This window comes from Chanos chanos, chromosome 3, assembly GCF_902362185.1.
Source record: "Chanos chanos chromosome 3, fChaCha1.1, whole genome shotgun sequence".
NCBI classification, from domain to species: Eukaryota; Metazoa; Chordata; class Actinopteri; order Gonorynchiformes; family Chanidae; genus Chanos; species Chanos chanos.
This window is the reverse complement of record NC_044497.1, coordinates 25,828,569-25,851,260: the sequence shown is the minus strand read 5'-3', so window position 1 is coordinate 25,851,260 and position 22,692 is coordinate 25,828,569. Positions and strand designations below refer to the sequence as shown.

At 38.8% G+C, this 22,692-nt stretch overlaps 1 protein-coding gene across 1 annotated transcript in view; it reads right to left on the bottom strand.

Moving 5' to 3' along the window:
- Positions 1–15,123: 15,123 nt before the first annotated feature.
- Positions 15,124–22,692, bottom strand: part of hspg2 (heparan sulfate proteoglycan 2) — an 88,319-nt gene continuing 80,750 nt past the window's right edge. Inside the window, exons 73-84 of the mRNA XM_030767970.1 lie at positions 22,315–22,536; positions 21,731–21,975; positions 21,280–21,451; positions 20,615–20,737; positions 19,951–20,007; positions 18,394–18,469; positions 17,842–17,920; positions 17,331–17,411; positions 15,949–16,019; positions 15,759–15,842; positions 15,546–15,649; positions 15,124–15,384 (exon numbers count right to left, since the gene is read on the bottom strand). Of these exons, the coding sequence (XP_030623830.1) occupies positions 15,212–15,384; positions 15,546–15,649; positions 15,759–15,842; positions 15,949–16,019; positions 17,331–17,411; positions 17,842–17,920; positions 18,394–18,469; positions 19,951–20,007; positions 20,615–20,737; positions 21,280–21,451; positions 21,731–21,975; positions 22,315–22,536 (1,487 nt within the window). The 3' untranslated portion in view covers positions 15,124–15,211. The remainder of the gene's footprint in view (positions 15,385–15,545; positions 15,650–15,758; positions 15,843–15,948; positions 16,020–17,330; positions 17,412–17,841; positions 17,921–18,393; positions 18,470–19,950; positions 20,008–20,614; positions 20,738–21,279; positions 21,452–21,730; positions 21,976–22,314; positions 22,537–22,692) is intronic.

Below are 22,692 nucleotides of genomic sequence, written 5' to 3'. Positions count from 1 at the left end.
CCAAATTATACATTGATTTGCAATGGATTTGATAGCAAACAGTTACAACAATCAATTTTGGGAAATAATTTGTCAATTTCCTGCCATACACATAGGCTTAAAACATGGATTAAGTCATTCAATATATTAAATGTGTTTAAAAACAAGTCAGTATGTATATTAAGTAAATATTAGGCACACGTTTATAAGAAAAAATGTTTTGTTCTGTTTTAATGTGCACTATGCCTCTGTCTGCAATATGCATATGGACAACACAAAATCACTTTTTTTTCCAGCACTGAGTTCACCCCTGTTTCTCATTAAAGATTAAAGATAGTCATTGTAGGCATCAAATAATGAAGAGGGTCAAGACTTAGTGCTTTGTTACTTGGCACTTCATGCTGCAAGATAAGCTGGAAAAGGCTGATAACCAGAGAGGTGACAAAACCTTTTTTTTTTTTGGTCAGGGCTCACTAGTGCCACTACTGGCAAGTGATTTCAGTGTTTGACACATCACTAGTGAGCAACCCTTGCAAGTTGACACAGGTTTTCATGAGATCTGGTTATATTTAAAGCTGCATCTTCTTTTAAAACTTCTCTGATGTCAAAAGTCTACATAGGTCCATGGACTAAGAGAATAACGGTGTCTATTTATATTATTTGTATTCATGAAATCTAAAGTATTTCCTAGCATTGTGTTAGTCTTATAACAGAAGATATGTCAATTGTTTGTGAATAAATATCTAGATAATCTTAACAGATTTACTTGTTCACAGGGATATTGCATGTATTCTTACTGCCAGAAAGTGTTGATCAGAGACAACCAGACCTTCCAGACACAAGACAACTATTAGGGACTAAAGGCACAACAATAACAACAACAACAACAACATCTGCAGCTGTTAAATGGTATCAGAGACATCTCGAGATTGCTGATTACTGCTCTGGATGGCTACAGCTGTCCATTATCAAAGACTGTGTGACACTGAATAAAAAAAAGACTAATGCAGCAAATATGTAAACTGTTCATTATTTCGTACATTAAATACTGTTAATCCAAAAGAGTGGAGTGTTTCTGATGCCAGTTTGAAATGTCATAGTCTTTAATAATCCATAACTCTCTGTGTTCTGAACAGCCAGAAAAGGGGACTCAAATATTATTATGTAAAGTTCCAAAGGCTCTTGGTATTGCAGTCTCATTAGAGAGAGAAAATGTTTCATGCAGATATTTGAATTCTGTCACGGACTAAAACATCCCAGCAGCTCCTTTAAGCTTGTACATTTTTTACAAGCATTATTTGACATACGTTAATTGCCTTAGTGGATTCTGCAGTTTCATACTGATGTATAAAAGTGCGGGATTCTGTCCAAGGTAGTTTTTCTTTGTTGATTTTTTGTGCAAAATTGGTGAAATACTTCCTCATTTATGTTTCTCACTCAGGAACCTTGTAGTGTCAGATTGCCTGGCCCCCTGCTCAGCCTAGACACAGGCAAAACCATGACTGGCATCATACCTGCAAAATATAACCAGACACACAATACAGGCAAACCATCATGAAAATGTATCAGTGTGAGAAACAGAAAGTCCCCACTGTATCACATATGGGCTCATAATAACACATATATCATTGTTGGTCAGCACGACAGAAGACTCCCTCCCTCTCCAGAAAAAGATAGAAAATATGAGGATTTTTGGTGTTTTTCTTTTCTTTTTTACCTAAAATGCCGGTATTCTGTATCTAAAATCTAAAAGCACCATTTTAGTAAAGCCATTTTTAGGAAAACGCCAGTTGTCCTTGTGCTATCTTTGCAGTAATTAATCTCTGTCCCAAATGTGTTCATATCCTCCATTAAACAACTGGCGTCTTTCCCACACCCGGTTTGACTGGCCTGAATATGGATATGATGACACTGGTCGTACACTTGGATCGTGTCAGTGGTCTGTAGGGCATGAATGCCAATGACCGTCATGGCCTCAGTGGCTATAGGCTCAGAGCAGATGTCTTGTGGGTATATCGTTTGGATCTGCTGGAGAGTCTCATAATCCGCATGGCCTGTGGGGTTATCCAGATCAAACCGTGTCCTGCAACCTGTCACAAACAGAGGACAGGAAAGAACAGATTCTATTAGTCTAATCTATGAAGTGCCAACAGAATCTTCCATTCAGAAGGGAAAGGTATTATGTTATTTATGATAGCTTTCTGAGTGATATTTTTTTTTATTTCCCCAGAGGGAACCCCCCTTCCCCCCACACACAAAACTGTACCTTGACAGAAGTCTGAAGGACAGGTCATCATGACTTGGTTATCTTCGCACTGTCCAGCTCTCTGCTCTGAGTTGATACAGACAAGCCCAAATGTGGCATCAGAGCTTGGTGGAAAGAGAACTGTCATTTAACACCACCAAAATTCCCCTAAACCAAGACTAAACATTTGTCATTTGTGGCCATTTATCTCTCTGACTTCACTCAAAACTTCATTACTGGAGATATTCACCACGTGTTAGACAAGTTACAGTGGAGCCTTAATGTAGATCATAGTCTTTTCACATGAAACTGTAAATCGAGGCAAAACAAAAAACAAAAGCAGATATTTAGATGTCACTATGCTTTAACAATTGGGGAGAAAGTTCAGAATGGAAAAAAATGGGTATGCTATACTCATGATAGAAGGATGTTGCCAGTGTGCTAGGCAGAGATACCATTTGTGGTCTGGACATGGAGACTGATAGGATTCCTGCTTATCTGGCCAGGGAATCTCTGTAACAGGTGTGGAATCGACTACATGTCACGCTCATTGCCAGGGTCATCATCACTGCTCAGCCAACGAGTCCTGCACTCCTCAGATACTGGAACACATTACACATAACACATAACACGTAGCACAACCATTCCTGGTCATATTCCTCACAACCATTTACAAATACTAATTCAGTCATGCAAATGTTTTGATGTGGACGAGATTTGTTCCAACATGATGTATTTTGCTTCTTCAACAGCAGACTGGAGGGCAAAAAAGCAGTTGTCAATTGATGTGTGAAGCCACATATGGTATTTAGTAGTGACTTGCTCGTGTTTAAACAAGTTACCCTCAACAATAACTCTTTTTGTAGATTTATTATTGATATGATGGATTTACAGGGGTGGAAGATGCTCTGAAACTAAAGGATTGCCCCATACCTCATTTGTTTAATGAACATTCACATGACACTTGTCCCTTTGGTTTCAGACCAACTTTCATTCGTCTTGGAATTCTGCTACACAAGTTCTGTTCTAGAAGGAAATGGATTCTGTTTGGCAAATTCCTCAAGAAGGAAAAGACTTCAGTGCAGAGGAATGAGGGTAGTGGAAATCTACTATACACTCTATGAGCTGAAAGTTTCCATGAAGGTTTGATGATGTTTAGACCAGGTGATCTGAGAGGCCGTGGAAGGTGTTTGATTTCAGTCCTGTGTTTATGAAACAATTCTAGAATATTTTTACCAGTGTATGTAAGGTTGTTATGGCTGTGGAATTGTTGTATCCTTGTTACACTGTAAGACAGAAACGGACTCTACGGGGTGAAAGAGGATTGGAAGGATAGAGTGGGAACAGGAAAGAGGTAAGATAGATGGGATCTGAAGGTAAAAAAGGCCACGGTGAAAAATAAAGTGGCTGAATAAAAAGCACGGTATCATGGATTATTGTAACATTACAGGAATATGAAAACATTTTAAGGAAACCACATTGCACAGAGTGTACTTGGCCTCATACTCCTTGGCTTTTATCTGCAGAGCAATAATCAAAACCAACCTCTACACATACACCAGTTACCAACAATACTCCATTACCATCTCGCTTGAACACGGTGAGTCCAGGTCAAACTAATTCTTTGGCCGTGTCACAAAGTCCCGATGTCCACATGTAAAAAAAAAAAAAAAAGATAATGCTTTAGGCAATATAACATTTTTCCATTTCTCAGTGGCCCAGGCAAAATTACATCAAACTATATGCTTTTGCATAGTGAACATGGATACAAACAGCTTTGAAATGGCAGCTCTACCACAAATATTAGCAGGGGTGGAAAAAGTAAAAGTAGAAGTACTCTTGCTAAAAAAAAAGTACTCTAAGAAGAGTTAATCTCACAACCATTTTTGTAAATTGTAAATGAGTGACTATTTTACTCTTACTTAAGTATTTTTCAGAAGGGATACTTTAACTGTACTTGGAGCACTTCTTTTTTTTTAGCAAGAGTACTACCTTTACTTTTTCCACCCCTGAATGTTAGCTTTGTGAAAGTTACCATACACAGTTTTTGTTGTACATTCAATTCTCTGATAATTCCTGAGGGCACTGATTAGCTTTCATTAAACTTTCATCTTCCCAAGCACCTGCCTATGCCCACTGGTGAGTAAACTTGTCTGTCCATGTCAGTGAGTCTAGACTTGCTAACATTCCTCCCCTTTTCTGACATAATGCTGATCCTCAGAGTCCTGAAGTAACTCTCCTCTCATTCCCTCACTGTTGTTTTTGTAACTATGCCTGGCACTGGCTATCTCATATCCTTTCTTATCTATTATGTACTTCATGTTACTAAACTTACATACTGAAGTGTTTATTGAAAGGTCTCCTTTAAAGATGACATACATTGGTTATTTTATTTGACCTGACATGACTCTTTGTAAACTCTCTCCCTACCTCCCTTTGTATTTGATTTAGTTGCTTCAAAATTTTACTGCAAAATATACTTAATTTTTCTTTTCAAGTGGTGTTTTTTGTTCCATCCACACCCTGTTGGTTCAGATTTCTCACGAAGTCTTTGGTTCAGATTTCCCATTGTCAGTCAACATAGCCTGAAGTGTTTATGTGGTTTTTCGTGGAGTATAGAGGTTTCACTCGTTGTTTGTTATGAAAATGTTCCGCACCTGAGCAAAACTCATCTTGGCAGGTGAATCGAACCCTGTAGTCTGCACAGTGCCCATCTCCCTGGTCTGCATTTACACAGGCAAACCTATAGGTGGCATCATAACTGCAAAAAGATGGTGAGAACAGGTCTTGTTCTCAAACATTTACTTACAGTATCATGTATAGCATCAAACAAAAACAAAATCCCTCAGTTCACAAAATTCGATAGATTATACATGCTACTCTCCTCTCAAGAATTTTTTAATTTCTTCTGCTTATGTTTCTTTATTTCTTTTAAAGACTGACTCATGGGCATTCCTATGGATTTAAAATGATTTCTGTCTTTAACATCAGGAATCTACTCAATTGCATGTGTTCAACAACCATTGCAAATCTTTATGATAATCAGTTGACAGCAATGAGTAAGCCATTATAACCTCAGCTTTTAGGGATAACAGGGCGTTATTTTTCCAAAGGAATAAACATGAAAACATCCAAACTCACACGAGAAATGTGTCTCCTGTTTCATTTGGCAACTGGCCAGATGTGCTCTGAGCCTCAATGGCTGTGGACAAAAGTCTCTGAGGAACTTGGAGAGAAGAATGCTCAGAACCTCGTAGTCACCATTTCCTGTGGGGTCGTCCTGGTCAAACCAGCATGTCCTACATCCTGTTTGGTTCAGTTAAGGATGCTGGAATTTATATTTATATGAAACTGGTCCATTTCTAACTGAGCTGTCTCACTGAGTCTGATTCATGTTTTGTCTCATGATCTGCTTACCTGAGCAGAACTGTCCTGAGCGGCTAAACATGACCTTGTAGTCCTCATATGGTTTGACCTGCTGCTCTGAGATCAAACACACAAAACCTTCTCCAACATTATTCCTAAAACACAGACACACACATACACACACACAAAATCAGGACAGGGATCATCCTCCCAGAAAAATTGTTCTTCACAGCAATTGGAAGTCTGAGATTTCAGCCATACTTATGGAAAGAGTTCCTTGTATGTTGGGACTTTATTCCATGTCGGCTGGATCAGGGCATATCTCTGCCTCATGATTCTCCCTGAGGTCTGACAGCAGCTCACAATCACCCACAGTGGAAACATCTTCAACATTAAACCAGCCAGTCGTACAATCTGATTAGGAGAGACATGGAGATGTGTTCCTCTGAGAAAACCATTTCTATAACCTTCTTTGTGATTGGGTACAAAATACTCATACATCTAGTCAGATATCTTTGATGAACTGTCCAAAAGAAGTGAAACAAGTGGTTGCGTTTCGAATTCTACTGGTGATACTTACTGTCGGCATTGATCATGTGTATGTCTATAGCGTAAGGAAAAGGTTGTTTTTAAAACATGAATTGTGCAGACCATTTTGAGAATCTATAGCAATGAACTTGTCCTTGACTGCAATTCATTTACATGTTTATGTTAACTGTAAAATGATATTTAATGTGATACTTACTCACTGAAATGAAAGTCTAAGTTGGAAATATCTGCAAACAATGAGTTATGATGCAATATGTTATTAAGCAAAATCCATTTTTAACAGAACATGCATTTGGTCCTGAAATCTTAATTGACTGCAGTGACATGGAGAGTTCGTCAAGAGGATATAAATCATAGAATCACTGAGGACAGCGAGTGGAAGAGGACCTGAGTAAACATTCTCATTACTCTTCAGTGTGATACCTGTGGAAAACATCACACTAATGATCCAAATCAGTGACATTAATTGGATGTCAGATGTCACATTACTTTTTTTTTTTTTACAAGGAATTAATATGTAAACGAAAATCTCGACTAATTTTCTATTTTAATTACCATATCTCTATTTATCTTACACCTTTCACCTCTAATTTAGCAGATCAAAGTTTAAGCGTGGACAAAAATGAAAAAATCAAACTGACAAATTGAAAATTCACGGTTACAATTAATCCCACAAAATACTACGTCATTATCTTGAATTCAATAAGTGACACTCACAGGAGGTAGAGAAACATCAACCTCTGATGATGGTTGGACTGGTCCTACCTGCAGACATCTCTCATTTCTGATAAGAACCATGTTGAATGTTTTTCCCTAAAAGGCTAGACAAACACCCTTTACTTTATCTAAAGGTCTAGCCAATCACCCATGTCCTTACCTAAAGGTTTGGCCAATCACCTGTGTTCTAACAGCTTAGGTTAGTCAATGCTCAGACCAGCTCAGGCCCCTCCCTGGCCCTCAGGTGAGATCACTTTTCTGCTGAGGAGAGCACTCTAGCCTTTTCTCCTTCGATGAATCCCTTCTTCTTCCACTCTTCTCAGGAAGTTCAGGTTTCCATATTAATCCCTAGTTTTCTGCACATCTTCAGGCTGGAAGCCAAATGCTTTGTCAAAAGACACAATGAGGGCATATAAAAACTGTAAGCAAAACAAGGCTGGTGCCAGTATGATGATGATGGGTGTCTCCATGATGATTATAATATAAGTTTTAGTTCAGCAACATTTTTGTAACTCATTGGAATAGTCATATATGAACTATAGTAAGATGTTGCTGTCTAAATACTAAACTACACACTGACAAGATATTGGACTGAGTATTGATGCAACAAATTCACCTGTGTTAAATTAACTCTGAGGGTGTTTATGATGTCCCACACTGAGCCTCTCCAACTACAAATACAGTGATGGGATCTAAGAATGTTCAGAAAGCAACAAAAAGAACAAACTTGTGAGTATTTTTGATTAGGTTATCTCAAAAGTAAATAGCTTCTAGTCCTCATCTACACACACACACACAAAATACCTTAATAAAGCTTTTTCACTTTTTTCATACAACCGTACAATGCCAGCAAAATAGATGTGCACATTGCTTCATCACTGACTGACCTTGTACATCCTGTGTGACTATAGCGATGTTCCTATATCACAGTGATCTCACTTTGTAAACTGCATCTCACACATTGCCAGCGCTCTGATTCATGTCCAGTAAACAGGAATGGGTCCATCTGAATTAAGGAATCACAACACCAGTATGCAAGCTGTGAAGATTACCACCAGCGGCCAGGGTTTAAGGTCTTAGCCAAAAGATTGTCAGTGGGAACACAAAAAAGGAGATTATCCAGTATTTTTTCCTTTCTCTTCTCCTCTCTCCAGAGAACTGCTAAGCCAGTCTAATGGTAAAAATCTTCACAAATGGTCATTGATAGGAAACTGGGACATAGTCCGAAAATGTCAAAAACTGTAAAGATGGTAATGAATTATACATGTATTATAAGATATTATGCTTCCAAGAGTAGCAAAGGCAAATCACATTACATTAACATGTCAAGGGAAAGTGTATATTTCATTTTATTGTTATTATAACTAGGTGAGTGAGTGAATCTACTCTGTAAAACAAAGATTTAAGTTCTGAAAATCAAAGCCATAAAGTCTTAAGTCATAAAAGCTTGCAGTCTGGTGCAGAGGACTGTGAAACACTCTTAAGCATAACAGTACCATTTAAGCTGATTTTCCAGAAACGTTTATCCAATAGCATGCCCTGTTCATGTGTTAAGTCCAATCAAATCAGTTGTTCGAAGGTAGGATTAGGTAAAAATTACAGTGATGTAAAATTTGATTATAGGCATGTCTACACCCCCCCTCCAAAAAAACACCTAACAAAAAACAGAAAACAAAACATTGACATGGAGACTGATGGCTCCTGCTCTCCTCTGTGTCCTTCCAAATCAGGGGATTATGTTAAGGACACTGTGCGCATGGTAATGTGATCTGTCCACAGACTCAGGAGCCTGGAGGGGTGTTTATACTCATAGAAAAGAGAGAGACAGAGAGAGGAATTACAAAAAAATAATACACAACGCTGACAAAACAGACCTTTTGGGACAGATTACTTTTCTGAAAAGAGTTCACTTCAGGGCAAGTGTCAGGAAAAGGGTCAAGTTAAAGTTCCATGAGGGTGGATTAACCAGTCATTATTATATCTGTATGTATGTTTGAGCTTTCAATGATTTCTGATAGTGGTCTCCCTTCTGGTCCTGTCGTGCGCAATAGTGGTTTAATTTGATCAGTGAAAATCTATTTTTTTCTTTTTTTTTGGATAAAGGTGTTGATACAATGATAGCTGATAGAATATGATCGAGCATATGGATAAAGTTTACTCACTAAAGTTCAAAACACAAAGTGTGTTGTTTGGTATGATATTACCCTCGTTGTTCAAGAAATTGACAGGAAAAAAGGCCATTTAAATGTATACTTATATACAGTATTCATTACCTGTGCAATCAGGGCAGAGGGACAGAAGTGTGTGACAGAAGAAGTTACCCAGTTAGGTAAAAAGCTGTGAAACATTTGAAAGGCCATTGGCATGCAACTGGGCTTCCCCTGAGGCCCCCCACCATTGTAAATATAGACTGGTATTTGTAGTGGTAATAAAATAAATACTTGTCTATAAAGGGTAACTGAGGCAAGAGTTTACAGTGTGTAAACAGTGAGCTACTACTTAAATGTAATTCACTGAGTGAGGTATTCTCAGGGCCTAATTCACAATACAAGGCTTAGCATAGCCTGCATAAGCTCCATTACCACAGCAAACAGAGAGTTAGTTTACATCAGACTGCTAGATAATTAAGTCTTTTTTTTAAAGACTTTTAGTTGTTGCCCCAGTACTTTTACTGCCCCCCCACACACACACACACACCACACAACACACAACACACATAAGGGATTGGCTTCTTTTTTTTCCATTTGTTTAATATTTAGTAAAAATGTAGATGGATTACCAAAACTGAAAATACCAGTACATTATGTTTTGCAAAAGTATTATGTGAGTCAAAAACATTTATAACAGCTGTAGGAATCAGAAATTGGGTCAGCTTTGTTAAGTTTGGTTTTGTGTGTTTCAGGGTGTTCAACATGTGGCAAAGTTGATAAATGGATGGAGCGATTTAGAAGTGTCACATGACACATCTGTTGAACCCGGTACAGTGGAAGAAGGGGAACTGGGCTGTGGGTAATTGGGCTACTTTTTTGTTACTCAGTAGGTTAATTTACAGTCAAAAGAGGGTACTAATATCATTTTAAAACAATTGCTTGTTTTCACCTGAAATCACTTTTTTAAGTGAAACCAAAAAATAAAAACCTCTAAATGAGTACACAATTTTGTGAGAATTGTATTGTTCCAAGCCATATGTGTGTGTACGTGTGTGTACGTATGTGTGTGTGTGTGTGCGTGTGTGTGTGTGTGTGTGTTTCTATGCATGTGGCAGCCCACTTAGTTGTGATGCCTTTGGCCTGTGGAACCTGATGCTAAATCCATTCACAGCTGGAGGATTTAAAATTGCCTGTTTATTCTCAATTCTTGTTATACTCCCCGATAAAAACTTAACATTCCCAAAATGTTTATGGAATCTGAGATTTCACTGCTCTAAGATTTCAGTCCACTCATCATTAACAAAATTAACATGTAAACAAAATATGATTTTCATTCATATGCAAAAGAGAACCATGACTTCAAGTGACCAAAACAAAATAATTCAGCCCTATTCAGAAAGGTGACATAATTCTAAGTCACACTTAGAGTGTGTTTTCCAGATGGCAGAAAGCCTGAATCTTGTAAATTCAATACTTTGTTTACATTGCCGGCAGGCCTTTGTATTCCATTTACATAACCATTGTGAGTGAAGTCTTGAAAAGTAAACACCAACACCTTCAGTTTACAGAGCATTTCTGTTTTCAGTGGATGAGCACCCACATAATGTGGAGGGACTGGCTGTACAAATACCATTCAAGTTCAAAACTAGTTGTGATGTGAAATGTCAGGCACGCGGTGTATAAAAAAAGAAAAAAGACTGCACATGAGTGAGTGGCGGAGTGACAGTGAGGAGGATGCATCTGGCATATCACTGAGTGGGTACACCGCCAAATTCCATAGGGTTTGGAATTAGTGCTGTCCGGAAAAAACGCCAAAGGAGCTGTAGTTAGAAAAAAAAGAAAAAGAAAGAAAAGAAAAAGAAAAACAAACAAAAAAAAAAACCCAGATGACTCTTACGGTCAATATTCTGACCATCAAATGTAATCTGCACTCTTAACTCTGGGGAAGCTATGGTGCAATAGCCTGCATGGTAACCATTCCCAAATAAACACAATTAAACATTTATTAGCTTATTTTCACATTCTGGAGGTGTCTGGATATTTCCAGTGAATGCTAGTTGGACTGTCACTTCTTATGAGTGCAATGAAGAATTAAGTTAAGGTTAAGTTCAAAGGTTTAATTGCAGTTATCATAATTTTAGGAAATGTAAACTGACAGTATTCACATATCTCGGGGTCATGTAGGATTTAGTCTGACAAGATTTGTTTTCTCTACACTCCAAATTTTATTCATCATACTATTCTTCTAACATAACCTTGCAGTACCACTATGATTTCTGGGAAAGCTCTCCAGTCATCCAACCAATGTGCTTCACTGTTCCTCTGAATTTTCAGCGTGGTTTCCCTGAGGAGCTGGACACCTTGGACACCCTTGGACACATCAGTGGAAACTGCTGACATGGAATTCTTCACTGTTGCTCTCTAAGATACTCTCAGGAATTGTACACAAAAGGCTCCCCTGAAAAAAAGAAGCTACAGTAGACAGTGGAGTGAACAGACTGCAACACTAAACAGTTATATTGAATGGCACACATTGCCTCTCCAATGATGAATTCATCTTGGTTGAGTTTGTTTGCATGGGTTCTTCTGTTGTTAAATACCGCGCGCCCCCCCCCCCCCCCCCCCCCCCCAAAAAAAAAAACCCTGCTCTCCTGGGACTTCTTGCATAGGTCACAATGAAATTACTTGTTCCTTGAAATTTCAAGTTTTTTCCAGAGATAGCAACATTCTGTGTACACAGAAACTAATAACTGCAAGCAGTTCATGTTTGCCCTGAGGCAAACACAGAAAGTGACCATATTGACCTAAGTGACATTGATATTTCATCAGCTTTATGCATGGAATGGCCTCTCACCATTTGTTCAGTCAGAATCCGTGATTTATAAAACAAGATCGGCTAAAGTGAGCACAGAAGTCATTAAATGCTTGAAACAATGACCACCTCAAAATACTGCAATTTCAGTTATTAACAATGTGCTTTCAAAGACAACCTTTTAATCAGGTCTTTTTTTTTCTTGAAAACCAATCAGGAAACATGGTGGAAACTAAGGAAGATGGTAAATCTAACAGTTTATTCAAATTCTTAACAATTTATGACAACTTCCTACTCCTTTTTAAGAAGAATTTATCACACGTTATCATAGAGGCATATGAAGCACCATTGGCTTTAAGGGGATTCAGTCTTTTTGGTACTTCAGAAGAAAGTTTCCAGAGCTATTCACTCAAACTCCAGAGCTACTCACTGAGATTACAGTTACTCAAACTTATGATCAACCACACATCATCTATTATGTTTATTTCGTTATTATTATTTTTTAATGTAAAAAAATGCACTACCTTTGATGCAGATGTAAAAACACAACTGGATTGAGCAACACGCTGATTATGTGCAGTTCTGTTAGACTGAAAAAATGGTTTAACAAATCTTGTCAGTAACGATGAACATTAAATTTCTATCTAAGGGTTCTTTTATATGGTGTTGTGCACTGTGCACTCTAAAAACTGGAGGATTACCTTGATTTCCATTGAAAAAATTGTGTAGGTGCTCAAAAAAAGCATGAGACATTTTAAATTCTGAAGAACAAGCACAAATTCTCTTGCAAAAACAGTTGGATACTGGAGTATTGGATATATCTCTGAATGAAATCAACTGGAGCCATGATTAAACATTAGATTTTTACTTGTTATTTCAAGAAAAAAAAAAGAAAAGTCCTATAGCCATCGCGTTTGATTCAACCCAAATAAAAAAGAAAAGAAAAAATCTTCTAACAGCCACTTTTTTTGGTGTTGGATCTTCCAGTCTGTTACCACAGATCATACATACAAACACACTTTTCTGTGTAATATTTGGGCTGGGAAGGGTGGGGGAAATCATCTGAAGCTTCTGTAGTGACAATATCAAAACCCAAAACAATAAAGGGGGAAATAAAAGAAGGAAGCATATGACATGTACAAAAAGCAGACAGAAAACTGCCAAGTTCGATGTGAGGGCCCATTCTAAAGCATTGTAAGCCATTAAACCAGCACCTGGGTTAAAGAAGACATGAAATTAAACAAAGATGAAGCAAATCTTTAGTGAAACAGTAGAGCCTTTGTTTCCCAGAAACTTATTAGACATACCTAAAGGCGTTCATAATAAAAGAAAAAAGAAAAGAAGATGAAATATTGCGTGAGATCGAAGCGTACTTCCCATCGAGCAGAAATGTCTGACTTATGTGGACGAGCATGCTCAAAAACTTAAGGTCACAGCACTATTGTGAAGTAAGTGGACTAGCACTATGCTCTCATATACTACTCTCATACTGTAGATAGATATATTTGACAGACTAAAGAAAGATAGCGTGTGCAGTGTTAACACTGTAAATTCCACAGTGTTCCTGTATTTGTGTATTTTTACTGACTCCTTACAGTGAGCCAACCAAACTGTAGAAAACAGCCAGACTTTGGTTTTATTTTTGTAGTCTATTGTTCTTCTATATTTAGACCTGAATGTCTTTGCTTTATTTCTGAATCCTAATGTTTGTCTATGAGACCTGAATGCTTTTAAGTTGTACAGTTGAGGCAGTTCTGCGTTGACCCTCCTGAGGATTTAATTTTCACACATACACACACACACACACACACACACACACACACACACACACACACAGTCCAGATGATGGCTCAACCAGAGAGAAAACTACCCAGGACTGCAGATAAGAAAGACAAAATCTTAAACTAACTAGCTTTGGCAGATGTAAGGCACAAATGTATGAACAGGATTGACAGTCTATCCAACTGACAAACAGACAAGATCTTTAACAGTGAGGAGAAAATGATCACAGAATAAAAACAGCAAAATAAAATGTCTTCATCTATGACTGACTCCACTCAAACAGAATAAGATATGAGAGGTGAACTGACAGTTGCTCCTGTAGAATTAAAATAATTATTTCTATTTTTAAAGCGAAACTTGAATGTGACTGATGAGATCACACAAGAAAGGTACAATACAATATCAGTCATTTAGTTGGGGAGGTTGGTAAATAGCAAACGGACTTTATTGAAAAAAAGGTCACTTTTTTGCTACTTACAATAAACTGCATGTGTGACACATCTATAGAAGTAATCAGCACAAGACAAGAGAGAGGTGAGCATGTGTTGGCAGTGTGCTTTATCAACATGTCTGACTTTAGCACCATTATAATTTTATACACCAGACAAAAAAAGAAGCCATCATGCAATGGAAGGCATATGATTTCTGATATAACAAAAGAAGGAACAAGAAATCTAGCAGTTTATAAATCATCCTTTCTCCCAAAGATTTCTTTCTTTTTTCTTTTCCTTATTTTGCACCATTTCTTCCCCTGAGAAGAGTCTGGATGCATTTTGATGCTGTGACCACAAAGACAGCCTTTCCCAAATTTTTTCTTCTAAAAGTTTCTAAGCATGCTCGCCCCACAAGCCTCCGTAGAAAAAAGTGAAGATAAGAAAGCTGCAAAAGTCTTCAAGTATTAACACAGCTTGGCCCTATTGCCTTAGACACACAGTATTAGAACCCAGAATCAACTCTAGGAAAACAGAAGAGCTGGGTATGGTTAGTTTGCATTTCCCCCCCACAAATATATAATATGTAGTCATATTACACACACACACACACACATATATATACATATATATATGTATGTATGTATGTATGTATGTATGTATGTATATAAATAAAAATTCAGTGCTGTAAAAACATCTTCAACTCCATAGGATTTGACCCAACGTAGAAGGCCTTTCACGTTCATTTTTTTCCTGTTTTTTTTTTCTTTTTTTCTCACGGCTAAAAAAATCTACAGGTGGGAGTATGAAAAGTGTATCTCCTGTGTTAATAGTCCTTCATTGGCAAAACAACACTGAGGATGTGAAGACTTGCTAATATAATATTTCTTTTTCTCTCATTTTTTGGTTCAATGCAACACAGAGCAAAGAAACAGTTGTGTTGGGTTTTTGGCTTTTTGGGTAGCAGTGAAGCACCAGGTATGAATATGTGTGAGTGTCCAAATGAAGGCATGAACTTTCTTGTGTGTGTTTATAACTGAGAAATGTGTCTCTCTCGCTCTCTCTCTCTCTCTCTCTCTCTCTCTCTCTCCCTCTCTCACTGCCTCTCTGTGTGCGGGATTGTTCTCCAAAGTCTTTTGAGTTTTCGTTAAGTTTTTTGGGGTTTTTTTTTGGTTGCCGTCTACGATGAGCAGCGCTCGACATTGATGCCATGCTCTGCGTGGACCTGCAGGTCAATAGGTCGTGGTGGCTGATCTCCTGGCCGAGCATTCATGAGTGACAGGTTCTTCACGCAGCCCGTGATGCCTGAGGTGAATTTTCCCCCTGTTAGCGCCGTCATGTCAGGAGCTCCACCTGCCATTGGACAAATACCACATTTAGCTATTCTATAGAGCACATTACAGAAAACATGTAATAGAGACACACTGTGCAGGAGATGTGAGGTTTTTCCAGTTTCCCTGGGATTTAAGCATATCAAATGGAAATCTAGATGAGCCCTGGTAAACGGTGCTTACCCAAAAATATGTTTCCTTTGGTGTTGACCATGATGCTTTTGCCCGGTGACTGTCCGCGACGCACTGAACCCCCGTCTACCTGGACATAGCCTTGCTTGCCCGTTCTTTCCAGGAGGGAGACAAGAGGAATGTTTTAAAGTCTTAAGTCATTAGAGAGGATACAATACAACTTCCAAAATTCAGCAGGTAAGTACACACTGGGGACTTGATTACCTGACTGCAGTGATCTTGTGCCAGCTGCCATCATTAACTGGTTCTCTGGAGAGGATCTGAGCTTCTCCACTGCCTAGCTGGTAACTGAAGAGGCAAAAGAGACATCTTTAGTTCAGTTGGGATTAATTTAAGCACATATTACACTGATCCTCATGTTGCGTCCCTTGAGAAAACCCTTTCAGTAGCTTACCTGAAGACAAGGTGTCCATTCTGTAAACCCAGACTTATGAAGTCTTTGCCCTTTCCTTGTTCTCCCAGTTCCTAAAAATGAAACATAATTCCTAATTTCCCATTTCTCCCATAGGGCAAGCTGAGGTCATTTCATTCTGAGCTTCTCATCATGAATGGCCATACTATGAGAAAGACAACCTGACTAGCTCCAAATAAATGAGAACCAAAGACAAAGATATGAAAGCCCTGTCTTGTAGAGTGCTCACTCTTAACTGATATCCATTGAGACAGAATCCCACAAGGAAACCAAGGACGGTGAATGAAATACCCACAAAAATATCCACAGCTGAATAGGTCTAAAATATCGGTCTGGCTTTACTGTTACTACATCTAATCCCATTACTCATTATCTCTTTAATCTCATAATCTCATGATGCAAAGATGGGTTGCTTTAGTTCTGAAGAGTTTCAGTCGACTTTTGTGGACTATCTTATGAGATAATCAGCATGGTCTTCAACATTATTATGCCGTTCTACAGCATACAGTATATATGTTGTGACTTATAACTCTTACTTTCTGACTCTACCTAAGTAACGTTTGTTGATTGTACAAAATGTAGTGAAAAGATTTCATTGAAATTAACAAAGTACAGTCCTAAACATTCCATTGAGAAAAATCGAAGTATAACCCTGCTAAATATCACTACATAAAACAAAACTTTTCACTTGTGTTAATTACTATTGACACTCTTTCATAGACAGTTTCTGAGCTCTGGTAGGGATGTATTGTTGCTTTCCTCTGCAATCGGAATGCACCTCTTGCTCTAGACAAGAGTGTCAGACAAAAAAACAAAACTGTTACTGTAACACATGAAATAAATGTTTTTAAAAAAGTTTTAATTGTAAAATGGCAAGCTTGAGTTCAGAAAATACTGCATTTGGCAGTATTAAACATGCCAAAGCTCGTTCTGTGAATCAGGGCGAAAGTGATGAGGTTGTCCATTTGTAATGATCATATGTAAAGCATTCGTAAATGCATGCATGCGTGTAAATCTGTGTATAAATATTCTCATAACACAGATGTATGATGCAGAAGGTTTCCTGCCATGACATGCTATTGTTTCAGATGCTGGAATGACATAATGACATATCTGTTACCCGTGTTGACATAGTCATAAGTGCAGATCATGTCATTTGGTCATTTATTTCACATGGATGCTTTTAAGTGCAATTAGATGTCATTCTGTGTTAGGCATACTTTATGTCAGCTTGCATAAAGTCGTGTGTAATTTACACGTTGTCCATACTTTGTTTTTCTTTCTCCATCATATCAGTAAACACATCAGTTGACCCTCAAAACTTTTTCCACTCTATGTCTGAGGTGAATGCCTGTGGAACATACTTGTTTGACTGAGTGCTTTCGGAGAGCGGATGCCTTTTTACTAGCATGCAGTTTGCGTAGGGCGAGTGAACCTGTGGGTTCCTGAGGAGAATGCACAGTGAGTTAGTGTGGCAAAGCAAAACAAGGCAACATGCAAACCACGCTGTCATAGTGTGCAGTCAGGGAAAAAAAAAAAAACCTTCAGGTGAGGAGTGAGCATGCTCAATCACAGCATTCAATGGTGATGACAACAGAACATGTGAACAAGAGAAATGCCTACATCACAAGAATTTCTATAACGTGTGTCGATGTTAAACAATCAATATGTCAGGAAAAAAACATAAACTGTGTCTGAGAATACATCCAATTTATACTGTTGTAAGAATCCTAACATGAAACAACTGGATTCTGCAGCAATCATTTAACATTCAGGCAGTAATCAAGTATCATGTCAATTAAAGTATTCACACAATAGCATTAAGAATAATAACAGGCCCAGGTCCAGAGAGGTGACTCTGTACCAAACACCTACCACTCCCTGCCAAAGAATCAGGCCATCTGACGACTGTGTGTTAATCTCAAACCCAATGGTCTCAGGAGAGTCAGGAGCACTGAAATGTACAAACATGACTGTGAACTCAACCAAAACACACACAAACTGGCATCTCACACATTAGGGACTTTTGGTTTAAGATGTACAGACTTGTGTACTAACTTTCTATACTTTACTAACATAAAAGTATAGAAAAATGTCACAAGATCACCTCTTTTATCAGCAAAACCAAAATAGCACCTTAAGAATAACAGAAAAAGCACGAAAACATTCCAAAAAAGTGACATGAAAGAGCACTCGGTATATTTTTATAAATGAATATTTATGATAAGATAAGATAAGATAAGATAAGATAAGATAAGATAATACTTTATTAATCCCCAGGTGTGGAAATTTGGTAAGGTCATGGTCTAAAGAGCATTTACAATACACATTAACTATAACTTTAGAAGCATTGTAAAGAATGTTACACATGCAAAAAAAAAAAAAAAAAAAAAACCCCAAAAAAAAGCCTACGACGTGGATTCTCACCTTCGTGGGAATATTGGTTTGGGGAGGGCGAGGTATCCGTTGTCATGGAAGAAAGCTGCGTACTGTATGGGTGAATCTGCAGCAAGTAAATCAATGAGCAAAAAGAAAAGAATTAGACTTTCTGTTTAGAGAGTGTCTGCTTCAGTGTTACATCGCCAAGCTGTGGCCAAAATCTAAACCACGAAGACCCTCAAAGTTAAGAATGTAAAAAGAACAAAAAGAGGCTATAGAGTGATAAAATTCACGACAAGATTTTCAATCTTGGATTATAATGCTGTCATGAATTTTACACTGACTTGTACTGTTAATGTAAAATAATATAAAAATATGGTTACCAAATCTGGGCTAAAATATGCACTAAACAGGATCACAAAAAGCTTTGGGCAGGGTAAGGAAAAAATAACTTAGATGACTCAGTCACAATCACAAGAGTAACGGCTTGCAACATCCCAAACTCATTTCACATTAAACATTCAGGTCACGTCACCTTCAGTGTCAGATTTCTACAGAGATATATACACACAACCATTCCATCACAAGTTGACATCCATTTGACAGAACAAAGCATTCCTTACAAAAATACTGGCCTCATTTACATATAATTGACAGTCCACAATAACAGAGGTTTCAAGCATCCCTGGGTTCACAAAGACTTTTCCATGCTTTGGCTTATGATCTCCATTTTAAAACTAAAACTCACCTGAAACACTTTACTTTGTCAACACATTATTAAGAGGTTAGTAACTGGTACCCTCGGACTCATGAATGCATTTTCATGTTGTCTGTTGTCACTGAGAATGGTGGTAAGAGAAAGACGGTGTTGCTGGTTTTCAGACAGGCAGTTGGGAAGACGGAGATGTGTATGTATGTATGTTTGAAGTTAAATTAAGTTTGTACTGAAGTGAGTAGTTATGTAAAAGACTAGACAAGATGTTCTGAGGGATGCAAAAGGGGAATTCTACATTTTATTAACTCAAAACAACGTATCAAACATTAAATAAAAAAAAGAAGTGCAAACAATACTTTTTTATCTTTAACATAGAATTCCCCTTGCTCAGCCTTGTTTGTCTTTTTGCAGAATGAGACCCAGTCGCTGGTTGAGTACAGACAAGTCCTTTTTGAATTTTTTCTTTCAGAAGACACTTTGTTTTCAGTTGTTTAATTACAAGGCAATCACTGTATGTTCATGTCAGAAATAAAACGGGTGAGTCATAACTTCCTGCTGGTTTCAGAGGTAAATATATGGAAAGGTTATATTGTCTAATAGTGCACGCCAATGTCATACGAAGAATGAGCCAACGACAGGAAATGGCAGCTGATATACAGTTAGCACCTTGTAAATGAACATGTAAAACAAGGCAAGTCTTCAGCTTCTGTCCTTTTCTTTCTCAGGTGTTGTGTCAAAGGTTTCTTGTTTTGTTTTGCTTTGTTTTGTTCTGTTTCTTTCTTTTCGGATATGGGGTTAGATGGACCAAGGGGTCCTGGGGAGGAGGAGAGCGGAGCACTTGCTCCGTGGTTAGTGACGAACATGTCAGGCAGACTGTAGGAATACTGTACCATTCCCCCCACTACCCTCCAGACTCCACAGCGCCTCCGAGAAGTTGTCCGCATGCCCTGTGTTTGTGAGGGGATATAGCCAGGAGAGCCAGGGGGTCAGATACACTTTAACAATACACCCGCTGGCCCAAGACACACACAACACACTGCTGGATTTTGCTAGTCCATCTGTGTCTGATATTGCTACGATAGGCCAGAGTGTGGAGAATGACTCCCTGATGAAAAGTCTCTGGGTCTGGTTTTACTTTATCTGATAACATGTTTCAGGGGCAAGGCTCTGATGCTTAACAGTGAAAAACACTGTTATCGACAACAGTGTAGAAGCGAGATCTAAAATAGTGTTGTATTTCTAATTCTAAATTGAGGACAAGCAGAGAATTTAAGTCACTAGAGAGAACTATACATCACCAAAAGGTAACTGGTATCTTCAGGCAAAGTTTATAAGTCTGAGGAATTACACCACACGTGCTGTATAAGAATATAACTCAATCAATTTTGTATTGTAGCTGTTGCTAGAATCCTTCCCTTGAGTCCTGCAACACTTTTGCTGTGCAACAGTGTCCCACGTCAATGGCCTCCTTAACAATGCCATGCTGACTATGAGATGTTTAAAAAAAAAAAAGGGTGTGACGCAGGTGTGGTGGGTGAGTGCGTGAATCCTGACCTTCCTCACAGAAGAGACCAGTGTATCCAGCAGTACAGATGCAGTGGTTATTAACGCAGCTGCCACCATGCAGGCACTGGGAGCTATGCTGGCATGTGTCCTTCACCACCTCACACCGCTCTCCTGAAACACCACACACGCGTACACACGCGCACACACACGCACGCGCACACACACACACACACACGCGCACACACACACACATGCACACACACACGTCAATGCATCAAAACAAGATTCAGAATGCGGTAAAACATACGTACAAAACATATCAGTTAAATCATTAACTGTGCATACACTGTGTTGATATACAATGTATAAATAGTCTCTTTATATGTTGTGGGGCTATGGGTAACATAGTTTGCGGTAAATTACCTGTCTGTTCTTGAGCTGTCCTATCAAACATAGTTTGTGGTGAACTATATGTCTGTACTTGAACTGTCCTACCTTCTAAAGCAGCGAGAGCTAATTCCAAATCAAACTGGCTTACAGGCTAATTCCAAACAGGATCAGTGTGTGTTGTAAATAAAGAATCATTGCAAAACTTCATGACGTCAGTTGTCACTTCTTAGTCACCCTCATTTCCTTAAAAACAATTGCCTTCAACACAGGTAAGAGTTAGAGACTTTGGAGGAGGCCGGGGCCCCAAGTTAGGGAACACTCACCCTCGTAGCCGTCTCGGCAGAGGCACTGGTACTCATACTCTGCGCTGGGCATGCAGCTGCCCCCGTGCAGGCATGGACGACGGTCACATGGACTGTCAACCCTGCACTGACTGATACCTCTGTTCTCAGTGAAGCTATATGACAGGTCTATCTTCTTTCCATTAATGGATACCTGCACAGAAACACACAGACCATAACATAACGCTGTTATGAATCATAATATAAACTGATCTCAGCTCTGCTGACTGTTGACAATCATTTTAAAACACTTTTAAGTCAGGTTACAGTGGTGTCAAATCCCTAGTTCCAGGAGTGGTCATTTTAAAACTTCTTCAATGAACTATATTCTTCAGCTCGATCAGTGTTCAAACTTCATCAGGTAACTGGACTCACGGGGAATATAGAGACCTAAGGGACTGAACACTACTGCCCTGTTTTCACTGTGGCTCACCTCTCCTATGCAGCCGTCAAAGAGCATGCTGACATTGGCGGGTTTGGGCAGTATATCCATGCTAGGCACTCCTCCTAGGTACATGGGAGTGTGGATATTCAGGCCCTGGGCCTTTCCTGGAGACGACCTTCTGACCTCGCGTTGTTCGTCCACTTTGAGAGAGCCGTCCTTATTCAGTCTCTCTGCTGTCACACGGTGCCACTGACCCTCAGTGACTGGCTCATGACTGCGGAGTATGGCCTGACCTGTTAGTCAGAACACAGACTATCATCTGCTGCCCCCTTGTGGCCAAAAAAGAGAGACACACCCAAGTTTCCCAAGACTGCACAACAAAGGCACTCCGAAGTTTTTACAACATAAAATAAGAAACGACCAACAGTACCCATGACAAATAATTCTGGAGGATTTCAGATTCTTACATCACAAACTTGTGCATCTTAACTTTCACCTTCAAAAGTAGTTTGGCTTAAAAAAAAGACTTGAAGCTCACAGAGGAGTGGCCACCTTATATTAGTACCATGATAACTGATTAAGCAGTGCTGTGGCATGAGGTAATTATGTAAAAGGCTAAAGCGAGTAGTAACCTGTTCCTAGCTCATAGCGGAACTCCACATGTCCATTGACCATGGACAGAGCCACAAAGTCTTCCACCTTCATTTTCTTTCCTCCGCTGAAAAACATCAGGCCATTGGAGTCCATGGGTTTGAACTCCATATCGATACGCAGGTCATTGTGAATGTTAGTGAGGGGAGGATATGCGATGTATGAATCTTCCCTATCAAACAGAGGGGTCGTCACCAGGGTGCCTGTCATAAAAGAGAGACATAAATGCTGAAGAACACTGCTGACTTCACACATGTCCTATACTGTATTGCCCCATGCTGAGACATTGTGTGAAGGACAGAGCAGAAGCATTTATCAGCCTCTGTCAAACATGACACATCTATTTATAGTGTCGTGAT